This window comes from Trachinotus anak, unplaced genomic scaffold, assembly GCF_046630095.1.
Source record: "Trachinotus anak isolate AG129_WGS33_773 ecotype Australia unplaced genomic scaffold, CSIRO_AGI_Tana_v1 ptg000019l, whole genome shotgun sequence".
Taxonomy (NCBI): domain Eukaryota; kingdom Metazoa; phylum Chordata; class Actinopteri; order Carangiformes; family Carangidae; genus Trachinotus; species Trachinotus anak.
The window spans coordinates 24,457,188-24,478,283 of record NW_027273870.1 but is presented as its reverse complement, the minus strand read 5'-3'; the positions used below and the strand labels follow the sequence as shown (position 1 = coordinate 24,478,283).

The following is a 21,096-nucleotide window of genomic DNA, read 5'->3' as shown; positions in this document are numbered from 1 at the left end:
GAGTTTTCAGTAGATGTCGATGTCTTAAGCAGAAACTCCCCTAAATCAAATTATATAAGGAATCTCATGGGAAGACTTGAGTCTATATCTATGACTAGACCCCCATTAGACTTGTCAGTTCATGATATCATTACAACCTTGATTACCAAAGCAACTGCCATCAGCGGCTGGGATAGTTTGACTTTAACTTTTGACTTTAGTTCACTTTCTGAGACAGAAAGTGAACTATTGTCTTGTAAGTCTTATAAGCCTAATACTATCTGTAAACCTAAAGGAGGAAAGATTCCTTCACAGGTATGAGCCTCACAAATTGAGTATTGCTCAGGCTGTATTGTTAACCTGAGACATTGTCAAGTAAGAGTCTTTTCTACAGAAAGAAAAGTGAGGGCACTTGTGTGCATGTAACAAATGAGACAGTTATCATAATCATAAATAATGTGTATGCAACCAAATTTAATGAAAACTATTAGACACACCGAGACAACTCCTGAAAGGTATAAATTACCATTTTAATGCCAAGGTAGTTGTACCAACACATTAACAGTATTTGAAAAATGTGTAAATAGATGCAGATACATAGGCTACAAATTAAACAAGCTGTACGCCTATCACTCTGAACCAAAACAGTGTGATCAGACTGATCTGGAAAAATAATGAAATCAGGCTACAGTATCTTGTCTTATTGGTGCAAACCTTATTTGGCACTCTGGATAGGCTACAATAAATTTAGTTCAGTTTTACTAAAACTGTTATTGTATTAACTCATCTGGACACAGGTGTTGTATTCTATACATGCATATGCTACAGTTTTATACAGAAATAAAAATATAGAGAAGACTGTTCATTACATTAGAGACTGCATATATGAAGCAGGAAATATGGCAGGTCACAAAACTCTTTGAAACTGTTGGATGGATTTGTTAATGCATTTTTTTTGTATTGCAACAAAGTGACTTTTGCTACTTGACCTTGGTACTATTACTGTATGTTAGTGTAATGTGTTTTGTGATCCTCTGACAGCCTAACCAGAGGTACCGTGTGGCCTTTAACCTGGTCTACAAACAGAGTTTGTGTTATTCACACTGGCGTACAGAATATGGGTTTTCAGTTAGGTGAAACAGTTCTGCTCCTCAGACATCCACAGGTGAGGTACTTCATGGCAGTCATGCTGATGTGCATGAGAGGGCCGAGGCTGAAGAGCATGTGGTAGAAGGCATGGACAGACAGGCCTCCAGTTTCATCAGCGTATTTCAGTGCTACAATAGGTGTGTACATGGGGTTGGTCAGATTACGGAAACGTGGGTGGCTTGCTTCAATCACTTTCTTGGTGCACTGCGGAAAGGGAGAAGATGGACAGAAGAGACACAGAATTTGCAGCCAGACTTAGAGGATTAATCACCAGACAAACAGAAAAGAGAGTGAGGCTGAGTCACGTTCTGCTCGAGAACTTACTTTGGCAATATCATCAGGTGTTTGTCCCAGTAGCTCAAAGATGTCAATAGAGGAAGGAAGGTAGACATTCTTGAAATAATTCACTGTGTCAGGGTCAGCTCCAGGACACTCCCTCTGTTTCACTTCCTGAATCATCTTTGCCTCAAATTCTGTGTGTACCGGACCCGGCTCAATCATCGACAGTCTGAGGAAAGAGACACTGGAGCTCAGCAACATGGTGCTACTGGCACACTATGTAGAAATGGCAATACTCAAGTAGCCTGTTGATCAGTCTGAAAGTAACTGCCATTTTGTTTCCACCTCCAGAATATATAGGAGGTGTAGGCAGGCTGCAAGTGTTGGTGGTTGTATTTCATAGGTTGTAGCTAGATAAAAGCAATAACCATTCATTAGGTCAAAATTTAAATGTCATTTATGACCAAATACCTGAAAAACTAATGACCTTGGTTAATGGTTACCAGAATAAACATTCTACATGCTAAACATCAGCATGTTAGCATGCTAACACTAGCATTTAGTTTAGCTAGCTGTGCTTAAGTACAGCCTAGCAGAGCTAGCTAGCATGGTTGTAGATGTTATTGCTTTGCCAATATTGATGGGAATAGCATGAGTGACACTCACATGACATTAAACTTCAAGAGCTGCACAGCCAAACTCTCACAGAAGCCCTCCATGGCAAACTTGGAAGCTGCATACACGTCATTAAACACCACACCTGCAGAGACAAAAGGAAAAAAACTGAATTCTACTTCCTGACAACATGAATAGAGACATGCAGTTGTTCTCCATTAGTCTTCCCTCACCTCCACCCACTCTTCCATCTGTCCATCACCCACCCATCCATTTGTCCAACTGAAGCAGACAAACCTGTTATTTCTCCCTGTATTATTTAACGCCCTACCCCGCCTCCCCTCACTCATCTCTTCACACCTCTGTCTCTGTTCACCTTGCAGTCCCATCACGCTGCTGACCACAATGATGTGTCCTCCCCTTCTTTTCTTCATATCAGGCATCACCTCCTTTATCATGCGGATCACTCCAAACACATTGGTCTCAAACACTTTCTTCATCTCTTCAATGGGGATGCTCTCCACAGGACCCACCAGGCCGATACCTGCGTTATTGACTGGTTGGGAGAGGAAGAAGGGGAAAAAAAGAAGACAAGGAAGACAGGCTGTAATCAGTATAAATTTTAGTGATTGTAACAATCCAAGGCTAAGCATGTTGAGGACTTTTACTTACTAAGGACATCCACGTGTCGATCTTTGATGCCATTGATACACTGTTTGACAGACTCATCGCTGCAGACGTCGAGTACAGCTAGAGAAAGAGTTTTTCCGTACGCATCCCCGGCAGCTTCTACCAGTTTATCTTTACGTTTCAGATCACGCATCGTGGCTATGACTGTGGACAAATGGATGACAAGGAAAAACAAATAATGGAGCTAACAAGTTTGATGTTACAGATATAGATCATTTAATATTTATGTATTTTATTGTTTTGACTTATGCTTTGATTTTCTTTGGCAGCGCTTGTTCTGTTTCTGTAGAAGGGAAGCTGAAGTCCCACAGTCTTTTCCACTAATGTTATAACTCCACTCAGAGTTTTCTTAGAGGACTTCTGTAATCACTCTTTCTGAAAAGCTGAAAAAATGTTGTGGTTTTATTTCCACATTGTAACCTAAATGGGTATCTACAGCAGTGGCTGGTTATACTTGACATCAGTTGTTTAACATGTTTTCAGCCAAATCTCTATCTTTTTAGCCACAGTAGTGACATGATTCTATGGGTGGCAATGTCTGTCTGTCAGATGGTCTTTGGGTCATCCAACACTTTGATCCAGACTGAAATATCTCAACAAATGGACTGACCTGAAATTTTGTAGAGATGTTCATGGTGCCAGGCGATATATTCTAATGACTTTAGTGATCACATGACTTTTCCTTTAGCACCACACAAGGTTGACATTGTGGTTGAGTAAAATTATGTTAGGATGTTGTAATTAACATTTAGCTCAAGGTTGTATATAACACTCTTACGTCAGCTACTCTCCACTCAGACCAAATTCCTGTTCCAACAAATTCCAACAGGGGATGTTCACTGTGTGTGGGCAGTGAATGAATCAGAACACTTGCTCAGCAACTACTGCCAAACAAAATCACCTTGAGCATAGTGGAAGGCAGCCTCGGTGAAAAGAGTGGCACCTCGACAATGACTTGAAACCGCAAAATTTTTTCAATGTTTCAATCCCAATCATATTTTCTCCAAGTCATCTTTACCTGTGTGCAGGCGCTACTCTTTTCATCACTGCTGTTTGCCAATAGCCCTGTGTATAATTGTGCTTCCTCTGTTTCCATGGGCAGCTTCCAAGTGTGAGTATGTGAATGGATGTAACACTCCCTCTCTACATACAACTCAATTATGCCTTAAGGCTACTGCTGTAAATGATTATGTGATTAGGCATCCTGCCCAGGTTAATCCAGTTATAAAAAGAAAATATCTGCAATATCATTGGAGGCTCATACGATACACAAGATACACACATGCAGGCAAATATTGTGTTATTTTGAGTAGACTCCCATGTCGTGCTATGTGTGTGTTGCATGTTTTAAAGAGTTAAGTAAAGTGTGAAATGGTCTTTTGTTGCAGACTGCAGCATCAATACATGTTCTCTCTGTGTGCACACTGGTGTATTTGTGGAGGTTTTAGGAGTGAGATTCCCTCCTGAGTCTTCCTGTCTTTGTTTTCAATTCTTGTCATAGGAATGAACGGAAAGAAAGGAGGAAAGGTCATGGAGAACTGGGAGGGAGGTGTGACAAAAATATTGCCAACAAGGGAAAGAATGGAGGCACACTCTAGGGACACTGTTAATATCAAACTATGGGCTGTTTTTCCTGAATGCACTGTTTGAGTAAATTGCTCAAAGTACGCAACAGTAGAAAAAGCAGCACTTAAGATAGTAATTCAAGTAAAGACAACCTTAAATAGCCTTAACAAAGACTCTCTGGTCATAACCAGTCCTGTTACAGCAACCAGTTTACACTTCAGCATTAACGTCTTGCTGTGGTGTTCCTGTCAGGTGCCTGCTCCAGGAATAGCCCATGCCAGCCTGTCATCCACGATGCAGCTCTACGAGCCAGGCCATAATAAGACTTACTGAGGCTGTGCCGTGGCTTTACCTATTGTCTGGTGTCTTAAGAGCATCTTAAGGTTAAGTTGGGATCAGAGACATAACTTTCTGTTGGGAGGTATAGTGAAGTCAGAGGTTCCTCTTCTCTGCACTGCCACTTGCTGCTGTAACACTGTTTCCTCACTGTGGGACTAATAAAGGCTATCTTAATCTTAATCTTATTTTAAGATGGAAAAGTTCAGTTCAGACCTTAATGATATCAAAACCCAGTATTTTAAGCATAACCAACATGCCCTCCACCTAGAGCTGCACATGGGGATCCTTCAACTGTGTGTTTGCAAGTTTCAGCTCCTTAAATAAAGATTATGTGTACTTAAAATTTCTGCTGACCATTTTCAAATACATGCAAAAGAGTTTGAGATTTCTTCATGTATTTTAATGATAGAGGAGGCCATTGTTTGACCCGTTATTTCCCATTAGTTTACATATGGCATGGAAGTCAGTCAGCAGACAAGTGAAACTTGCTTGAGTTTTTAAGTCTGCTTTAATGTTTTTTCATCAAAATTATATTATCATTGTATGATAATGCAGTAGATTGATTTTTAAAATTCCTTTTCCTCATAACGATAATGTAGCTGACTAATACAATATGAAAACAAATTGAAATTAATGGATATGTAGAACAGTAGAAGATATGCATTCAATTTCCAAAACACAGTAGTGACGTGAAGTGTATAAGTGATTTAAGTGGACCATGAGCAATTGCAAAAACTAGGCAAAAAAATATCTCAGTATGAAAATAGATAAGCCCACATTTGCCTGTTAGGGCTCCTGCCTTTTTTCACCACCTTTATTATTTACTTTGTGTTGGAAAAAATAAAATATGTGTAAATGTTGTTAAGATGAAGAAATACAATTTATATAAGTCTTATTTAGTCTTTTTAGACTAAAGAGAGACTATGTGTGCCTTAAATCTGCTTTGGAGGAGGATTTAAATTTGGTCGTGATGGATGGGTTGTGGGAAGAGGCCTAATTTTGGATTACTCATTGTCTGATGCTGCATTGACTTAATTAATCTGTGGTAAAACATGGCAAGCTGTATTTAATATTGACACTGTTTGTGAATGATGTAAACTGCTTCCTGCCTTCTTACCACGTCTTGCCTTTCATAAAGTATTGAGTATTAGAGATCTGTTTCCCAGACATGAGAAATGTTTGTGTAAGTGACACAACCGGATTAATTGATTGTACTTGTCTAAACTTTTGTGACTCTCTTAGTGTCTTGGCCAATTCTCCTAAACTACAAAGATCCACATCCTCCCAGTCTCACTTTATGGCTGAGAGAAGTGATGCAGTAGTTGCAGAAAGTAAAAAACGTTTTCTTGATTATGATGCATTTAGGATCTAACCCATTCCTATGAACATGATATAGGTTGAAAGTCCCTGATTGGATGTTGATCGGATGTTCAGGTTCTATATTTATCTTGAAGTATATGAAGATAAACAACAGTAAAGCATAAAAAAGAGCTTCAGGATTCAGTAGAGAACACAGCCTTGAATTTGTTCCAGTTTCCATGAATCAATTTGCTCCAGTTCATTTTCTAGGATCTGAGAGTTTTGCTATTGATTCTAGGTTGTGTCTAAATATATTCCTCATTTACTGTAATGTGGTTCATCTCTAATGTGGTTCATATCTAAACCGCTGTAATTTCAGTCAGTAGTTGATGGAAACGGAGGCTTTAACATGCATAACCATGTGGACTATGTAATACTCTTATGTCAGATACTCTTCGGTCCTGATGTAAGCATCTTATGTGTAAACAGTATAGCTGCAGTAGGGTGTGATGGTGAAAGTATGTTCATTTAGAGTTTAACAAATTATGTGGAATTCCATACAAATAAAGTTCTGGGTAGTTAGAAATTGTAGGTACAGGAATTTTATTCAGCAATTAATTGGCTATTTATTTATTTTTGTCTACTATTAAACTATTTTCCTTCTCTGTATGCTTTAATAACTCAAATGTAACCTATTTACTTGCCTTGCCAATGCCAAATTGTAATTCTCACTCTCTCTCTCTCTCTCTCTCTCTCTCTCTCTCACAGACACACACACAGTGGACCTACCGTGATAACGCTGCTGTTCATCCTTTGCCAGCATCACAGCCATCCTCAGGCCGATGCCGGAGGAGCAGCCGGTGATAAGCACCACTTTCTGTCCGGGACTCGCCATGGCTCCGGTGCGGCTCTTCTCAGTTGGCAAACTGAAATCCCAGCAGACAACCAGCTCTGTGGGATGAGTGCTGATCTAAGGTGAGAGCCACTGTAAGAGGATAAGAGAGAAAGAGAGTCACATGGACAGAGTGCACAGCCACAGCTCAGATCAGATTATCTAACAGATCAGTCAATGTGGTCAACTCATTTTCTTCCATAACAGAAAAATGCCCATCAGGTATCACTGAAGAACAGAAAACCTTCTGACTCTCAGGGACATTTGTTTTCTGAGCAACAGTGAACTTCAAAGTGTAAAGACCAAATGATTAAGAAACTATTTGAAATTACATATCAATATGTTGATATGTTGTTAAGTCAAAGAGGTTTGGAGCCACCCAGTGGTCAATATGATTATTCCTTCAAATTAGTCCACTGTAACTGTGAGTGAGCTGCCTTAGACTAATGTTCAAAGCCAAGAAGAATCTGGCTGATACTTGAGGATGTTTTTTTTTTTTATTATTTCATTTTTGTCAGAGTCAGAAAAGGTCTAATTATGAGTAATAGAATCGATGAAACAAACACTACACACAATAATACACACAAGTACAAAATCTCTCTCATTTGCACACACACACACACACATACACACACTTGAAAGCAAGAGTAAAGCTGCTGGTCAAGACATCCTACCAGAAGCTGGAGGTAGGGCCATTGGAAATATGCCTGGAATCTATTTTCATCTTGTCCTTCAAAAAAAAAAAAGTCAGTATGTAAGTATGTGTGTGTTCCTGGATTAAATTTACTTCTGTTAATAGTTAATAGTAGTACATCTGTTAAAGATATAACTTTCATATAATTATTGCACATGTACATTTATCTTAAATCATATCTACATTTTACCACCTGAAGAATATGTCAAATGTTTCCAAATGTTAGACAGTTTCTCTACAGTGGATTCACAAAAACATGGAATAGTTTGTGAATCTGTTCATTAGTTACAGGCTGGTAAGCACTTATGCTTTTAAGATCACCCTCACATAAAGAGGAAGCAGGGCATTGGTAATTTTTACAAAATGCCGCAGCAAGACGGCACCAAATTGCACCAGGAACAGTTGTAGCTTCCTAACCTCCACATTAAACAACAATGTTAAGTGTACCAAAAAACTACATCTTTAATGTAGCCCACTCCTTTATGTGCAAACATCACACTTTGTCAGTAATCATACACAGCAAAATGTGCCAACACTGTATTTATAACAGTTATATACACATACACAGTGACATGGCACAGTTTGTTTTATCTTTAAATTTTTGGGTCATCATAGACATTCCTTTTTAGTTGTCTTAAATCAATTTTCTTTTTTTTGATTAGAAAGAGCCTAATTTGCTCTATAGTGCATTATTGTCAAATGCATTTTGTTACATTTTAATGGATAAAACATGCTGCTGGTCTATGTAAATATTTTGGGATTTGATTCAAATTTACAATTTTATTTGGTCCCGAGTCACCCGCTCATACAATCCTTTTATTTTACGCAACAAGTGATCTAAATGTCTAGACATACAGACTAATGCAAATGGAAAGTGAGGCAGGACAGGGGAGACCTTAGGCTCATTCATGTACATGTGTGCATGTGTGTGCATGTACTGAGCTCAGTTTCTCATCCTTTTTCTGCCATAAACGTTACTCCTCTGTAAACTCCTTAACAGTTGCTGATGCTTCTCAGTGAGCTGCTGGCCTCTTTTGACTTTTCCACATTAGAAATAAAGAATGATAAAGCCTTGAACTAGAGGACGAGGAGTACATCTTGCTTTTTATTGTGCCTATAGGACGAATATGGTGTGTGTTTGAAGAGACTGGAGTGGGCAAAGACAGACAGGCACTGGAATTTGGAATCTGCAGCAGCATATTTTTATTAGTTGGGCAGCAACGTTGTCCTGTCCTAGCATGCTTTGTGTGTGTGTGTGTGTGTGTGTGTGTGTGTGTCTGTGTGTGTGTGTGTGTGTGTGTGTGTGTGTGTGTGTGTGTGTGTGTGTGTGTGTGTGCTCCTGAGAGAGAGAGCAGTAAATGAAATGCGCCACAAGCCTTCATTGTTCATGTTGGATGTTTTGTGTGAGGTCATACAGAGAGAAAATGTGCAGGCAGGTTGATATTCAAGCCATTGAAACTTAAAGCAAATGTCCGGGCACATGGAGAGAGAGAGGAGAGAGAGACACACAGTTCCTTAAATCATCCAGACAATAATGATGCAAATGATGACATGCGCAGTACTTCTGTTTCTGCGCAGCTCCACGGGCCTCAGGAGTCTCCGGGGAGGGAGGGGTCACCCCGGGGAGGAGGAGAGGGGAGGCAGGGAAGGAGGTGGGGAGGAGGGGAGAGAAAGTGAAGAAAGTTCTCTGTGGGTGAAGTAAAGAGACCATCCAACATTAAGGTTCTTCTCTTCATCCGTCCACCCAGAGGAAAAACAGTGAGGACAGGAGCACATGATCACCCCATCAATTCAATCAGCACATGCGCGCTCTCGATTAACACGCACGGGCTCGAGACAGCTTCTAGACCGGTAACGTCCTCGCGTGCAGAGCTGCAGGTGTCCCGCGGAGCCCAGAGGAGCCACGAGGGAATTATTGGCCGCCGCATCGATTAGCTTCAGATGCGATAATGACGGATCGATGGAGCCCAGTGCGCGAAACATGTCTGCTGGTGATGCTTGTCGCGGTGTTTCACACCTCAGGAGCAGGTAGGCTGACGTTTCCCACGATTCCTTATTTGTTTATCTCAGAGCAAGTAATTGTCCTACCCTTTATTTAGATAGTCCACCCACAGAGAGGTCACAGAGTATTTGTGACATTTCACTAATCTTTGGTGAACAGTGTAATTTTCAATTATATAGAATAATACAAATGTTCAACCAACAACTAGTAAACACTTTAAAGGTTATGGTGGTTAGCAATAACATTTAGAAATGTTCCAAAGACTCTGTAAAGTATCTGTAGGCTGACTATCCGAATAAAGTGTTACCAGTAATTGACTCTCTAAATTCAATTAAGTAATTATTTTTAGTGGTTGTAGAGAGTTTAAATTTAATTAGTCTATGGTTCCTCCCTCTCTCTGTCTCTCCTCCCCTACTTGTGTCACTTCAGTTGTCACCACCTGCCCTCTAGGCCTTTATGAGCTGATGAAAGCCAAGTTTAAATGTCACCCATAACCCATCCTTAACATCATTTTAATTACTTCCAGAAAACACACTCATTGTCGGTCATTTGTGCATCTGCCCAGATTTTGTTGTTGATATGAACTTCATTTGTCAAGAACAGGTCAATTCCTTAACCCCCCCCCCCCCCACCCCACCCAAAAAAAAAAACAAAAAAAAACCCAAGTCATTTTCCATTTAACTTCCAGAAAAATGACAGATGATTTTGTCATGCCAGGTCATGCAGGCCTAAAGCTTACTGAACTGAACTGCCTCGTTCTGGGCTCCTTGAGCCCACTGCACATTTGCTAGACAGTGGAAAGACATAGGCCTATATGTCTAGACTTGTTCTGCCATACCTGCTGCATCAGTCTGTGCTCTCATACAGCAGTATACAGGATATTTAACAGCTGGGTAATGGAGAACAGACTGAGGCAAATTAAAGTGAGCTGTGCTGAACTGTACTGGGGATGCATGGTTATGTACAGCAACCCCTGGAGCTGCCGTGGAACCATCTGAGAAGACTTAATTATTTGGGGGCTTTTAGAGCCAGGTGTTATTGATGTTCATGAAGATAAGTGCATGTGTGCATCACTGTATTTCAGTAGGCAAGTTGTCTAGTCTTATCATTTTAGAGAATGACAAAACTACAGATAATCTCACAGTAGTTCATTGTGGGGTCAGAACTTAATTCAGCTCCACTGAGTAATCCTGGTGAAATACTATCAAGTGTCAGTTTGTTTGAAACCTGCTTGCACCAGGTGGGCCAGATCTTAAGACAGATCAGATGAGCCAGGTCATTCTTTGATATTAAATTGACTTTCAAATACTACCTTGTGACTGTCTGGTACTCAATGGTTTTTCAAACTAATTTAAAACAATTTTTCATTTCATATCCCACATACTGTTGATCTTCAACAGATAATTATTGACCGTGGAAACAACACCTCAGGGACTATTTAGTGGCTGTAATTGAGCTTTCACTCATATTCCAGGATCTTCACCAGCAAATGAAGTTTGCTAATTGACCTGGAGTTGTAGATGTTAAAATTTTCATTTTCTCTGGGAACTTGAAGGACTCCTGGTTCATGTTATCTTAAAGGAATAGTTCAGCATTCTGGGAATTATGCGTCTTTGTTTTTACTACTGAGAATTAGAAGAAAAGATCAATATGAAGACGGAACCAGCAGCTGATTGATTGAAAGGAAGGAAAATAAGCATCTCTGAATCTCTCTATTAACATGTCATATCTTGTTTGTTTAAGGTGATGAGAAACAGGTAAAAATTACACTTTGTTTCGGGGGTTTATATACCAAACAATTTCTTGGCCAGGCACAGTAAATTCCTGCAGTCTTGGCATCATTGTGAGGTTGTTAGTAAACTAGCTCTAGAGTAACTCTCAGCAAGAAGGCAAATAAGCATGTGTCCCACAATGTCAAACTTCAAGTCAAAACAGCAGCAAAACAATGTCAATTCAATATGAGATCTACTGAAGATCATGCGATATGATTGAAAGGTCGAGAACAACTATTAAAAGAACCTTGAGCTGAGGTTATTTTTTCAGTCACATATTAGTGCCCATAAAAGTCCAAACAAACACACAAAAGCAAGAAAGGAACTCTTCAAAGAAACTAATTACTGAACCACACTCCATCTTAACTGCATTACATCTGTTGTTTTCCTCATTTGATGGCTGTTTTATTTACAAGTCAGCATCCACCAGCTTTGGGCAGGGCTACATCAGTAATCACTGTGAAAGAGTCAGAAGGCAGGTGAATTGGCAGAGAGTCCACCATGTTGCCTCCACCTGCTCCGTCTGAGAAGATGCTGAGAAAGCTGAAAAGTATTTATATCATGTCCTAGTAACCTTTAAGCCATTATGAACTACCTGCCTTTGTACTGGGGATTAAGGAAAAATTTGCCTGCCAGCTAACAATTATTGTTCATGTTATCCAGAGTCAATGATGTGTTAAAAATTAGCTTTAAAAAGCCTTTGAGAGGTTGTTAGCCTCTTTCTCAGTATTATTATCCCAACATATAAAAAGTAGTAACACTCACATTCTGGGTCAATCCTCATTTCGTCTGTGAAGGTCATTACTGAAGTGACTGATGTGACCTCTGGACCTTTAAGGTCATCTGGGGTCAACCTAGGTCAGGGTGTGAACCCTGTAGCATCTCACACCTGGTGGGCAGAGAGCGCATTCTTGAAAATAAGAATTTATTTGTGAATAACCCTCCAGGTAACGAGAAACACAGATTGACAAAGAGTAAAAACAAGACACATTCACACATAAACCCTCATGCATCCTGGTCCTCTTCAGCTCCCGGACAAACTCTTTCATAACACCTGTCATTAAACTGTCTTCAGTTACATGTCTCTCTCGATTTTTTTTAACTTACTGTCAAATGCAGTAACACACCTGGCTGTCAGCAAGTTGTCAGTAGTTGGGTGTGAATTATGATCATAGACATCTGAGCAATGTGGTCAAGTTACGGTCAAGGCTGTTATAGACTGGCCTTAGGTATTTCAGTCACTTACCTGGCTCACTGTCTGTATGTAACTTGTGTGTTCAGGTAGCTAAAAGCTGACCTGAGCTATTTATTGCTTTTCAAGTGTTCAGAGTATTTAGTACTCAAAAATTGTCCGATGCCAATTTAAAGTAGCTAAACCCAAATTTGGTTATTTTAAAGCCTTCCTGCTACATTCCGAACAAGTTGCTTCTAGGTCTGCAGTTAAGATGAAATCAAGTCCTTTCCCCAGTGTAAATAAACCATTTATGTCTTATGCAGTATGATAATACAAGACATGGTGTGAGGTTTAGATAGCAGAATATAAACATAATATCAGTGCCCTGCGAGAAAATCAGCCAGGTAGGCTCATGTTACTAAGTATAAGATACTTCACCTTTCCATTGTGCGTTGCTTATATTTCACTGTCACTGTCAACTAAACTTTCCATTTTAACCTTAGGACAACAAAAAGACTAAAGTTTAATAAAATCAGTTGCTGTATGGGTCTGCAAACATTGGAAATTCAGAAAAATTCTCTTCTGGTCACACTTCAATCAGTGATGTAACAGCGGGTGTTTTTGATTTGACAGGTGATGGGAAACACCTGCTGTGACATCACAGATGGGAAATGGCCAGAGGTGCAACACGGTTGAAACTTTTAACAGACTAGTAGCTTTCTACCACATGTGACTATGTGAAAATCATCTTTTTAGATATTTTTAGCCACGCTAGCAGCATGGCTCTAGGGATGGTAATGTCGGTGTATCAGTTCGTCACCGTCTGTTGAATGGATTGCCACGAAATTTTTGTACATTCATGTTTCCCTCAAGATTAATTGTAATAACTTAATGTGATCCCTTAAATCTTAATGTCCTGTGCTATCATCAGATTGAATGACATTCACAACAACCCCAACTATGCTTTAGCTGCTTTGTGTTTACTCATGAGCAAATGAGCAGCGTGATAAACTAAACTAAGATGCTGAACTCTTTTTTTCTACATTTGTAGCCATTTTCTCCCCACTTTGCTATGGCCATTTCCCCTTTACGTCCCACCTTTGTCACTGATAATGTCACTCTCAAACTGGGGAGGCTGCAGAAAGTCATGCATCTGTAATTTTTTCACAAGAGCTTCACCAAAAGGCCATAATGTGTGCAGAGGTTCATGAGTTTCCATACAGGTTAGGTTAAGATAAATATTAGTGAAATTCCTGTTGAGTCAAGTCAAGGCTCGGTGTTTATGGTCCATATGTTTAACTTCTTTTACTGTTTTCCAACAAGCCAGAATTACCAGAGTTGAAGCCAAGCCACAGCTGATTCAAGTTTCTGTTCAATCCAAGATACGTTGGAGGGGTTTTAAACAACTGCAAGCACACAATGAAGGAAGAATCTGAATTGGAGATTTTCTTGAGAGAGATTAAAATGAAACAAAGACATGAAAACATCAACAGTAAGTCCAAAGCTGCATATAACTCAATAATTGAAGGAGTGGTTTTTCTTGCAGTTCACGTATCACTGTGTTAATACATGCATCCAGGTCAGTCTAGAAGCATTGGGATTGACAAAGAAAATGTGTCTGTTTTGTCTGTGTGTTTGGGAAAGAACATACAAAGCAGCTGTTTATGTTTGATTTCTTGCTAGGTTGAACTGTAGCAGATGGGATAGTTCCCCCAACTTAGCTAAACAACATGTGTGGAGTTGCCTGCTCAAATGATAGATTTGGAAAAGGTTTTGTGCGATGATTGATGCTCTTGTAATTGACTGTTTGAGCAGAATTGTTTAAATCAGGTTTTGCGGTCAGTTAGAGCAGTGTGGAATGTCTGAAGGCTTTCTTCACAACAGACATGACAAACTGATAATGACATGAAGACAACTGAGCTCCAATATGTTCGCATTGGTGCAGTTGGATGCTCTTGTCATTGTACTGTTATGATTGAGTGACAGCAATGTTTTAGTCCAGAGTGTGTTTAATTTCAGGATGCTAAAAGCATTTGGATGGAGAAGAACTCGGCCTGTATTTTGCACTGTTTGTTTGTAATCTATGAGCACAAACAGCCTGATTTCTTCTGATGATTCTTATATTAGCTATGATAAGATTAGAGGTGCAACTAACAATTTTTTTCTTTATTTATTAATCTGTCAGTTTTCTTGATGAAACAGTTACCGTTTGGGCTTCAAAATTTCACCAAGTTGACAGATGTCTTTTTTGTCCAGTCAGTGCTGACAACAGCTGTGGCTGAAGTTATTATGTTTTCAGGTTGTCCATCTGGCCATCCCATTTTCAGGAAGTGCTATCTCCATAACGCCTTGAGGGAAATTCTTCAAATTTGGTACAAACATCCACTTGGACTCAAGTGGTTAAAGGTCAAAGTTCTAGGTCACTGTGACCTCACAAAACACATTTTTGGCCATAACTCCAAAATCCATACACTAATTGTGACACAATTTAACACAAATGTCTTATATGATAAAATAATGAAGTGATGACATTTTATATCCAGATGGTCAAAGGTCAACTTCTCTGTGACATCATGATGTTTTGCAAAAATACATCTGGCTGTTATTCAATGCTGTAGCCTAACTCAGGAGTAGAAGGGGAGCTGTGACCATAGTTTCTGCAACTTAACTGTTTGGTGGAGGTGTACAACCATGGTGGTTTTTTTATTATTATTTTTTTGGACACATTAGACACCTGTAGAGTTAGTGCGACACTAGAGGCATACTTCTAAGGATTGCACATCTGTTGGTCCACTTAGGTCCACCACTTTGGTCCAGACTGAAATATATCAACAACTATTGCATAGAATAGTGACATAAATAGTGACATATCATCAGCCTCAGCTGCAAATGTTGGGATGCTAACATGCCATAAATGCTAAGATGGTGAACATGGTAAACATTATACCTGCTAAAATGCCAAAATGTTAGCATACTGACATTAGCATTCAGCTCAATGCACTGCTGTACCTAAGTTCAGCCTTGCAGTGCTGCTAGCATGGATATAGACTTAGACTTAGACTTAGACTAGACATCTAGACATTAGAAACTACAGTTAGTGCCATTTATTAAACCATTTTTTCTTATTATGCCCAGCTAAAATTCAAGGCAGATTTGTCCTAGTTTTCAACAAATACAGTTGACTCTGGTTTGTAATGTCTGCATTCAGCCTTTTCCAGTCCCAGTCAGAAAACAGTCTGATTTGTAAAGGGCAAAAACAAGACCCACCAGTGAGAATAGAATGATTGAAGCCAGGTTTAACACTGTCTGTGTAAATAATTGGAACCAGGTTTAACACTGTATAAATAAGAGACAGAATTGACTTGAATTTGTCCACAAGCTGTTAAATCAAAGGTGACACCTGGATGTTTTTTCAACTTATAACTCAGTGACAGTGACCAACAACTGGCAGAAAAAATATCAGTTTGAAGAGCAGCAGCTGCAACTTGATGTATGGAGCAAGTCATTTAACTGCACTGCTCAGCAATATGAGCCGGATTGTAATGGGTTCTTTGGTTCTTTCTTTGTATGTTTCTACAAGGAACCCAAAGATCCATCAGGTTTGGAGTCCAGAAACAGAACATTTATTGCTAGTGATGGTCAGTATTTCACATTATCATTAAACATGACATGCTTTTATTTTGGAATATTTGGTCAATTATGTAAAGAACCTTGAGGCTGCTACCTTGGAGCAAACAAGGCATTCAGTTTTCTTAATCAGCCACAAAACACACCTGATCACACACGCTCCAGATGAGTGTCGTAATCGCGGCAGCATTTTTCCAGTATGTGATTGGGTGTTTGAGTTTGCAATAAAGTCTTTGTGATAAATTTGATCTCTAAATTAATTTCTCTGATCAAATAAAGGCATTATTTGTGGCGCACAGTAACTTCTAGTATATCAGTTCTCCATATATAGGTTATTTTGTTTTGTCAATCATGTTTTGGTGTAAAAAAATTAAAAAACCAAAGGCTGATGATCATCATTTATAGCATTGTATCATACACTTTGCCCTCTGGCATAGCAAGTGTTATAAATCTTTCCTATGTTGAAAAATAGCCTCACTCTTTGTTCTCCAAAATCAAAGTCTCCGTATGATGCAACATCCAACAATAATAAAGCACAGAGCCACATAAAGCTATGTGTAGCTGTCTGAGAAGTGCTGGAGCCCTGTGCCTGACAAATATTGATGCAGTCTTTGATCTGTGTTTGAGAGGAGGACGGACTTTGTTGGAATGAATGTATGTGACACCCATCGTTTTTCATTTGGAGTGAGAGAAGTGATTATAACTGAGATGTTGAGACTAGAGATGAACACAAGTGCCACAGTTTCCTCGAAGGAGATAGGAAGCACATGTCTGACTGTCTGCAGGCTTCTTATTCCCTTTTTCTGTAGCAGATATTAAGGATTCATCTAAGTGAATGCATGTGTGTGCGCTGTATGCACAGACTAGTGTGTGTCTGTGTGTGTGTATCAGACAGCAGGAGAGACTATCCAGTGCGGTTCTTTGATCATAGCCAGCTGAACAAGGAGGAAAGAAAACATATGGTCCCACCATCCTAGTCTTCCCTCTGTCTCTGTCCTCCTAGCCTCTTCTTCTCTCTGGTTTTCATCTCCCTCTCTTTATTATTCGTCGGGTTGAGTCTCTGAGGAGCCATGTCAGATGTTTGAGAAGGACGTTTGAGAAAAGCAGCAGACAGAGAGAGTGAAAAGGAGAGAGAGTAAAAGAGGTAAAGGACTGTAATGACAGGCTCCTGGGGGAAATCTTCTGTGGGGGATTTGAACCCCTGTGTGGTGGCTGTTTTATGTGTGTGTTTGTGTGTGTGTGTGTGTGTGTGTGTGCGTGTGTGCGTGTGTGTGTGTGTGTGTGTGTGTGTGTGCAGGGGTGTAGGAGGCTCGACTAAACATTAGTTCTTGTTTCTGCAAGGGGAGTGTTATTGCATTCTTCGCCATCACCGAGATAATGACAGACTCATCACAAACACACACATACAAACACTCATGTACACAAAAGAGACCTTACCCAGTCTTTGGTCTCTCACACACACACACACACACACACACATATACAGAAACACACAAACACAGACACACATCTGGTTTCCAGAAAGTCCATAGTCATTCCAATATGACGGCTATTAAGTTGTCTGTCTGTGTTTGTTAATGTGTTGCTCCACTTACTTGTGTGTCCCGTGTACATTAGTGTGGAACCTTAACCCAATAAGAACAGATGTAGCATAAATGGATCTCTAATGGAAGACAGTGGCCTCCTCAGACAGGTTATAAACAAGGCAGCAGTCCTGTCAGATTAACTAACCTGCTTTATTTGGAGGTAAAACTGAGAGTAAGTGGTCCTGAAACATCTGTACTAATCCCTCAAAGTAAGAGTTGAACCAGGAAGCCTGGAAGCGAACTGTGATGGATGTTTACAATGGACACTTGGGGTCATAATTTCACCAGTTAGCCAATAAATTAAAAACCTGTCTGTTCAATGTCACTGTTCCCACAGCAAAGATAAACTCTAAAAACATCTATCTATGTGTGATTGTTGAATAGTTCACTGTTGTTGTGGGTCCTTCTGTTCAAACTACAGTTGGTCCGCTTTATGCTGAGGCTTACATCTGACATACTCTGCATGTGTGTGCATGTTGATCATGGTGCCCCTCACGTTGAAGTTTGGAGCCTCAGGATAACAGCAAGAACTGATGGAGACCAGAACACCCCCTTGTGTATGTACAACACAGTATATGTACAGTGTGTGTGTGTTGGTGTGTGCGCGCTCATATCCACATTATGCTGATGTTGTTTTGTGCTTGTACATGCACATGCATCAACGGCACAGCGAAACGTTACCTGATGTGTTTAAGTGCACATAGACTTTCCATGTCTCGTCTTGTCCTCTGCTGCATTCAGATGTCAGTGCTGCCGATCATCTCTTGGTATGTATGAATGAAGCCCCTCTTCTTGCACACATTTCTTGTGTGTCAGGTTCTCTTACATCTAACCATGTTCTCTAATGTGTGAACACCAGGAGCTGCCTTATAGCCTGCTTATGGCTTTAAGATAAGCATGTTAGCAGCTTCTCATGCTAAAATCTGACAAAATAAAACACTATACTACAACTAGGAGATGGTTAGCTTAGCATAAGTGTAGAAACACTTATTTATGGTTTTATGGCAGGTTACATGCTGCACTATTTCTTGGTCGGTTGCAGTGACTGCCTGGCAACAAGGACAAACTCCAGGAATTAAACAAACAAGATATATACAACATGTTATGTTATGGAGCTTTAGAGGTGCTGGTAGTCAGATTTTGTTCCATCTGGACAGAGCCAGGTTAAATGTTTCTTCCTCTTTCCAGTCTTTGTGGTAAGCTAAGTTAACCGTCTGCTGGCAGTAACTTCATATTTTTAAGGACAAATGTAAGAGTGATATAAATCTTAACACTTAAAAACGCTTTTTAAGAAAGTAAATATATATATATATAAATGAGAGTAAGTGGTCCTGAAACATATATATATATATTTACTTTATATATATATATATATATATATATATATTCCCAAAATATCAATCTGATTTGAGCAGGTATGATGCTTTAATACTTATTTTACAGAAGTATAATTCCCCACTTTTATTCTGAAGGCCCGATGCTTATTCTGAGTTTTGCCTCCAAAATTCCCCTAAAAAGAACTCAATACTTTATTAGCACCTTATCTTGAACTCACATTAAAACAAACATTTTACTCTGAACAAAGCAGTCGTATTATAGGACTGTTGTATTGCATTGCATTACATGACACAGGTGTTTCTATTTTTCTGGTCAAGCAGTACATTTTGTGTCATGTATGACATCAACTCAGTGCAGAAATCATTGAAAACAATATTCTCCTTAATGTCAGCTTTTTTTTTTTTTTTTTTTACAGATGTTTCTCAGACCATAAAAAAAAAAAGGCACTCGTGAGATTTTTACTGCATGAGTGGGCCACCATATCACTGGAAGTTTTACTAACTAATGTGATGGCGAGCTCATGAAAGACAGAGTTACATGCTGACAGTGCCAGCAGGCAGGCAGGCTGGCAGACAGACAGACATGTGGACAGATGGACAAGCAGATGGACAAACTGAAAAAAATGGGCAACAAATACATCTGGTGGTCAGACTCAGACATTATGCCAACCTCATGTGTGCTTACACATGCACGTTTGTGTGTGTGTGTGAGACTGCGTGTGTGAGACTGCGTGTGTGTGTGTTGAAAGGTGCAAGGCAGATGGAGGGTTTACGTAAGCCTCAGAAATACGTGTGAAAAGAAGCAACACCAGTAGAGGCATGCCCTCCTCTCCCCTACCATCTATTATTTCTTCTATTTTCCCTCTTTACCCCCTTCTCTCTCTTTTCCCTTTCAGTATATTGCACATTTCTCTCCTGTCTCTCCCCCCACTTTCCTCTTTCACATCCCATCTTGTACTGCTTAGGCCATCTCAGAGCTCTGTGACCACTGTGTCCACAGTCCTCAGAGAAATGTGTGTGTGAAAGAAATCTCATGTGTGGTGCATATGTTGAGCATTTCTGCCTAAACTATGATCTGCATCTGTAGAGTTCCAAATTTCACTACCTTTTGTGTTTTCTTGTGTGTGTGTGTGTGTGTGTGTGTGTGTGTGTGTGTGTGTGTGTGTGTGTGTGTGTGTGTGTGTGTGTGTGTGTGTGTGTGTGTGTGTGTGTGTGTGTGTGTGTGTGTGTGTGTGTGTGTGTGTGTGTGTGTACGCGCGCCGTTGGGCCAAATCATTGTCAGAACACATGTATCCTTTATAGCCCTCTTGTATTTGTCTTTGTTGTGTGATGCCAACTGTTGCTTGCATCGGTGCCAAGATGGGCGTTATCATGTGATTACACAAAGCTTCTGCAACAAGTTATGTGTCCCAGAAAGAGAGACTGACGGAGAACGCATGGTCTTACTGATGAAGTACACATCTTAGATGTAACATCATACGACAGCAAACACTTGTGTACATTTAGAGAAGGTTGTCAGTTTATGTATTTAAATCATTGCTAAGGAAAACCCTTTTTTGATGCTCATCAGCTGGGCAATTACTCTGTCTTTTAATGCTGGGTGGGAAATGCTCAGCGAGTTCCTCAGAGGTTGTTTGCCAAAAACAGCTGTTTGCTGTGCCTGTAAAAAAGGTCGATATGAGAAGGTTTTGAGTCATAAATAAGCAAAAACTGGCTAAAAGTAAATGCAGAGTGTTTGATCCATTGTTAATATAAACAATAGTGATTAGAGCAGCTTTAAAAACAGGACACCTCAAACATAGTTTTGGTCAACAGTTTCAGTGCTGCTCACCACCTAACTCTCAGTGGGGATGTGGACCTCATCCTGTGGTGAGAACAATATCTGGCACGAATGTATCAAAACAAAAGTACAACTGTCTTCACTTCTGTATTATATAAATGTAATAACGAAATTAATTCAGAGATGGATGAATGGTTTAGATAATACTTTGGCAAGTACTTTCCCACATTGTTAGTACAAAACAAAGTGATATTCATCACCCACACAGTTACCTAGAGGTATCCTATCCCAGCCTTTATATTTTCTCAATAATTCC

The 21,096-nt window shown here is 39.8% G+C and overlaps 2 protein-coding genes across 3 annotated transcripts in view; one reads left to right on the top strand and one right to left on the bottom strand.

The window, feature by feature from the left end:
- Window positions 1–488: 488 nt before the first annotated feature.
- Window positions 489–6,839, bottom strand: LOC139637141 (retinol dehydrogenase 8-like). Its single transcript, XM_071505694.1, has 6 exons — window positions 6,706–6,839; window positions 2,695–2,856; window positions 2,399–2,578; window positions 2,074–2,167; window positions 1,453–1,636; window positions 489–1,332 (listed from the first exon to the last, which is right to left on the bottom strand). Exons 1-6 carry the CDS (start codon window positions 6,809–6,811, stop codon window positions 1,105–1,107), a joined length of 954 nt encoding a protein of 317 aa, XP_071361795.1. The 5' UTR covers window positions 6,812–6,839; the 3' UTR covers window positions 489–1,104.
- The window catches only part of LOC139637136 (collagen alpha-1(XI) chain-like), a 41,856-nt gene continuing 27,511 nt past the window's right edge, over window positions 6,752–21,096 (top strand). Inside the window, exon 1 of one of the 2 annotated variants that reach the window (XM_071505688.1) lies at window positions 6,752–6,891. Coding sequence is in view for 1 of the 2 variants with exons in the window: in XM_071505687.1 (XP_071361788.1) it covers window positions 9,452–9,530 (79 nt within the window). In the remaining variant the exon portion in view is untranslated. Of the gene's footprint in view, window positions 6,892–9,215; window positions 9,531–21,096 lie in introns of those variants that run through there. The other variant, XM_071505687.1, reaches the window with a different exon arrangement.

Excerpts from the sequence above, each read along its gene's own strand:
- LOC139637141 (XM_071505694.1), bottom strand. The coding sequence starts at position 6,811 with ATGGCGAGTCCCGGACAGAAAGTGGTGCTTATCACCGGCTGCTCCTCC. Across the intron at positions 2,168-2,398 it reads CAGCGTGATGGGACTGCAAG|GTGTGGTGTTTAATGACGTG; the intron begins GTGAACAGAGAC and ends TTGTCTCTGCAG. Across the intron at positions 1,333-1,452 it reads CACCTGATGATATTGCCAAA|TGCACCAAGAAAGTGATTGA; the intron begins GTAAGTTCTCGA and ends CCCTTTCCGCAG.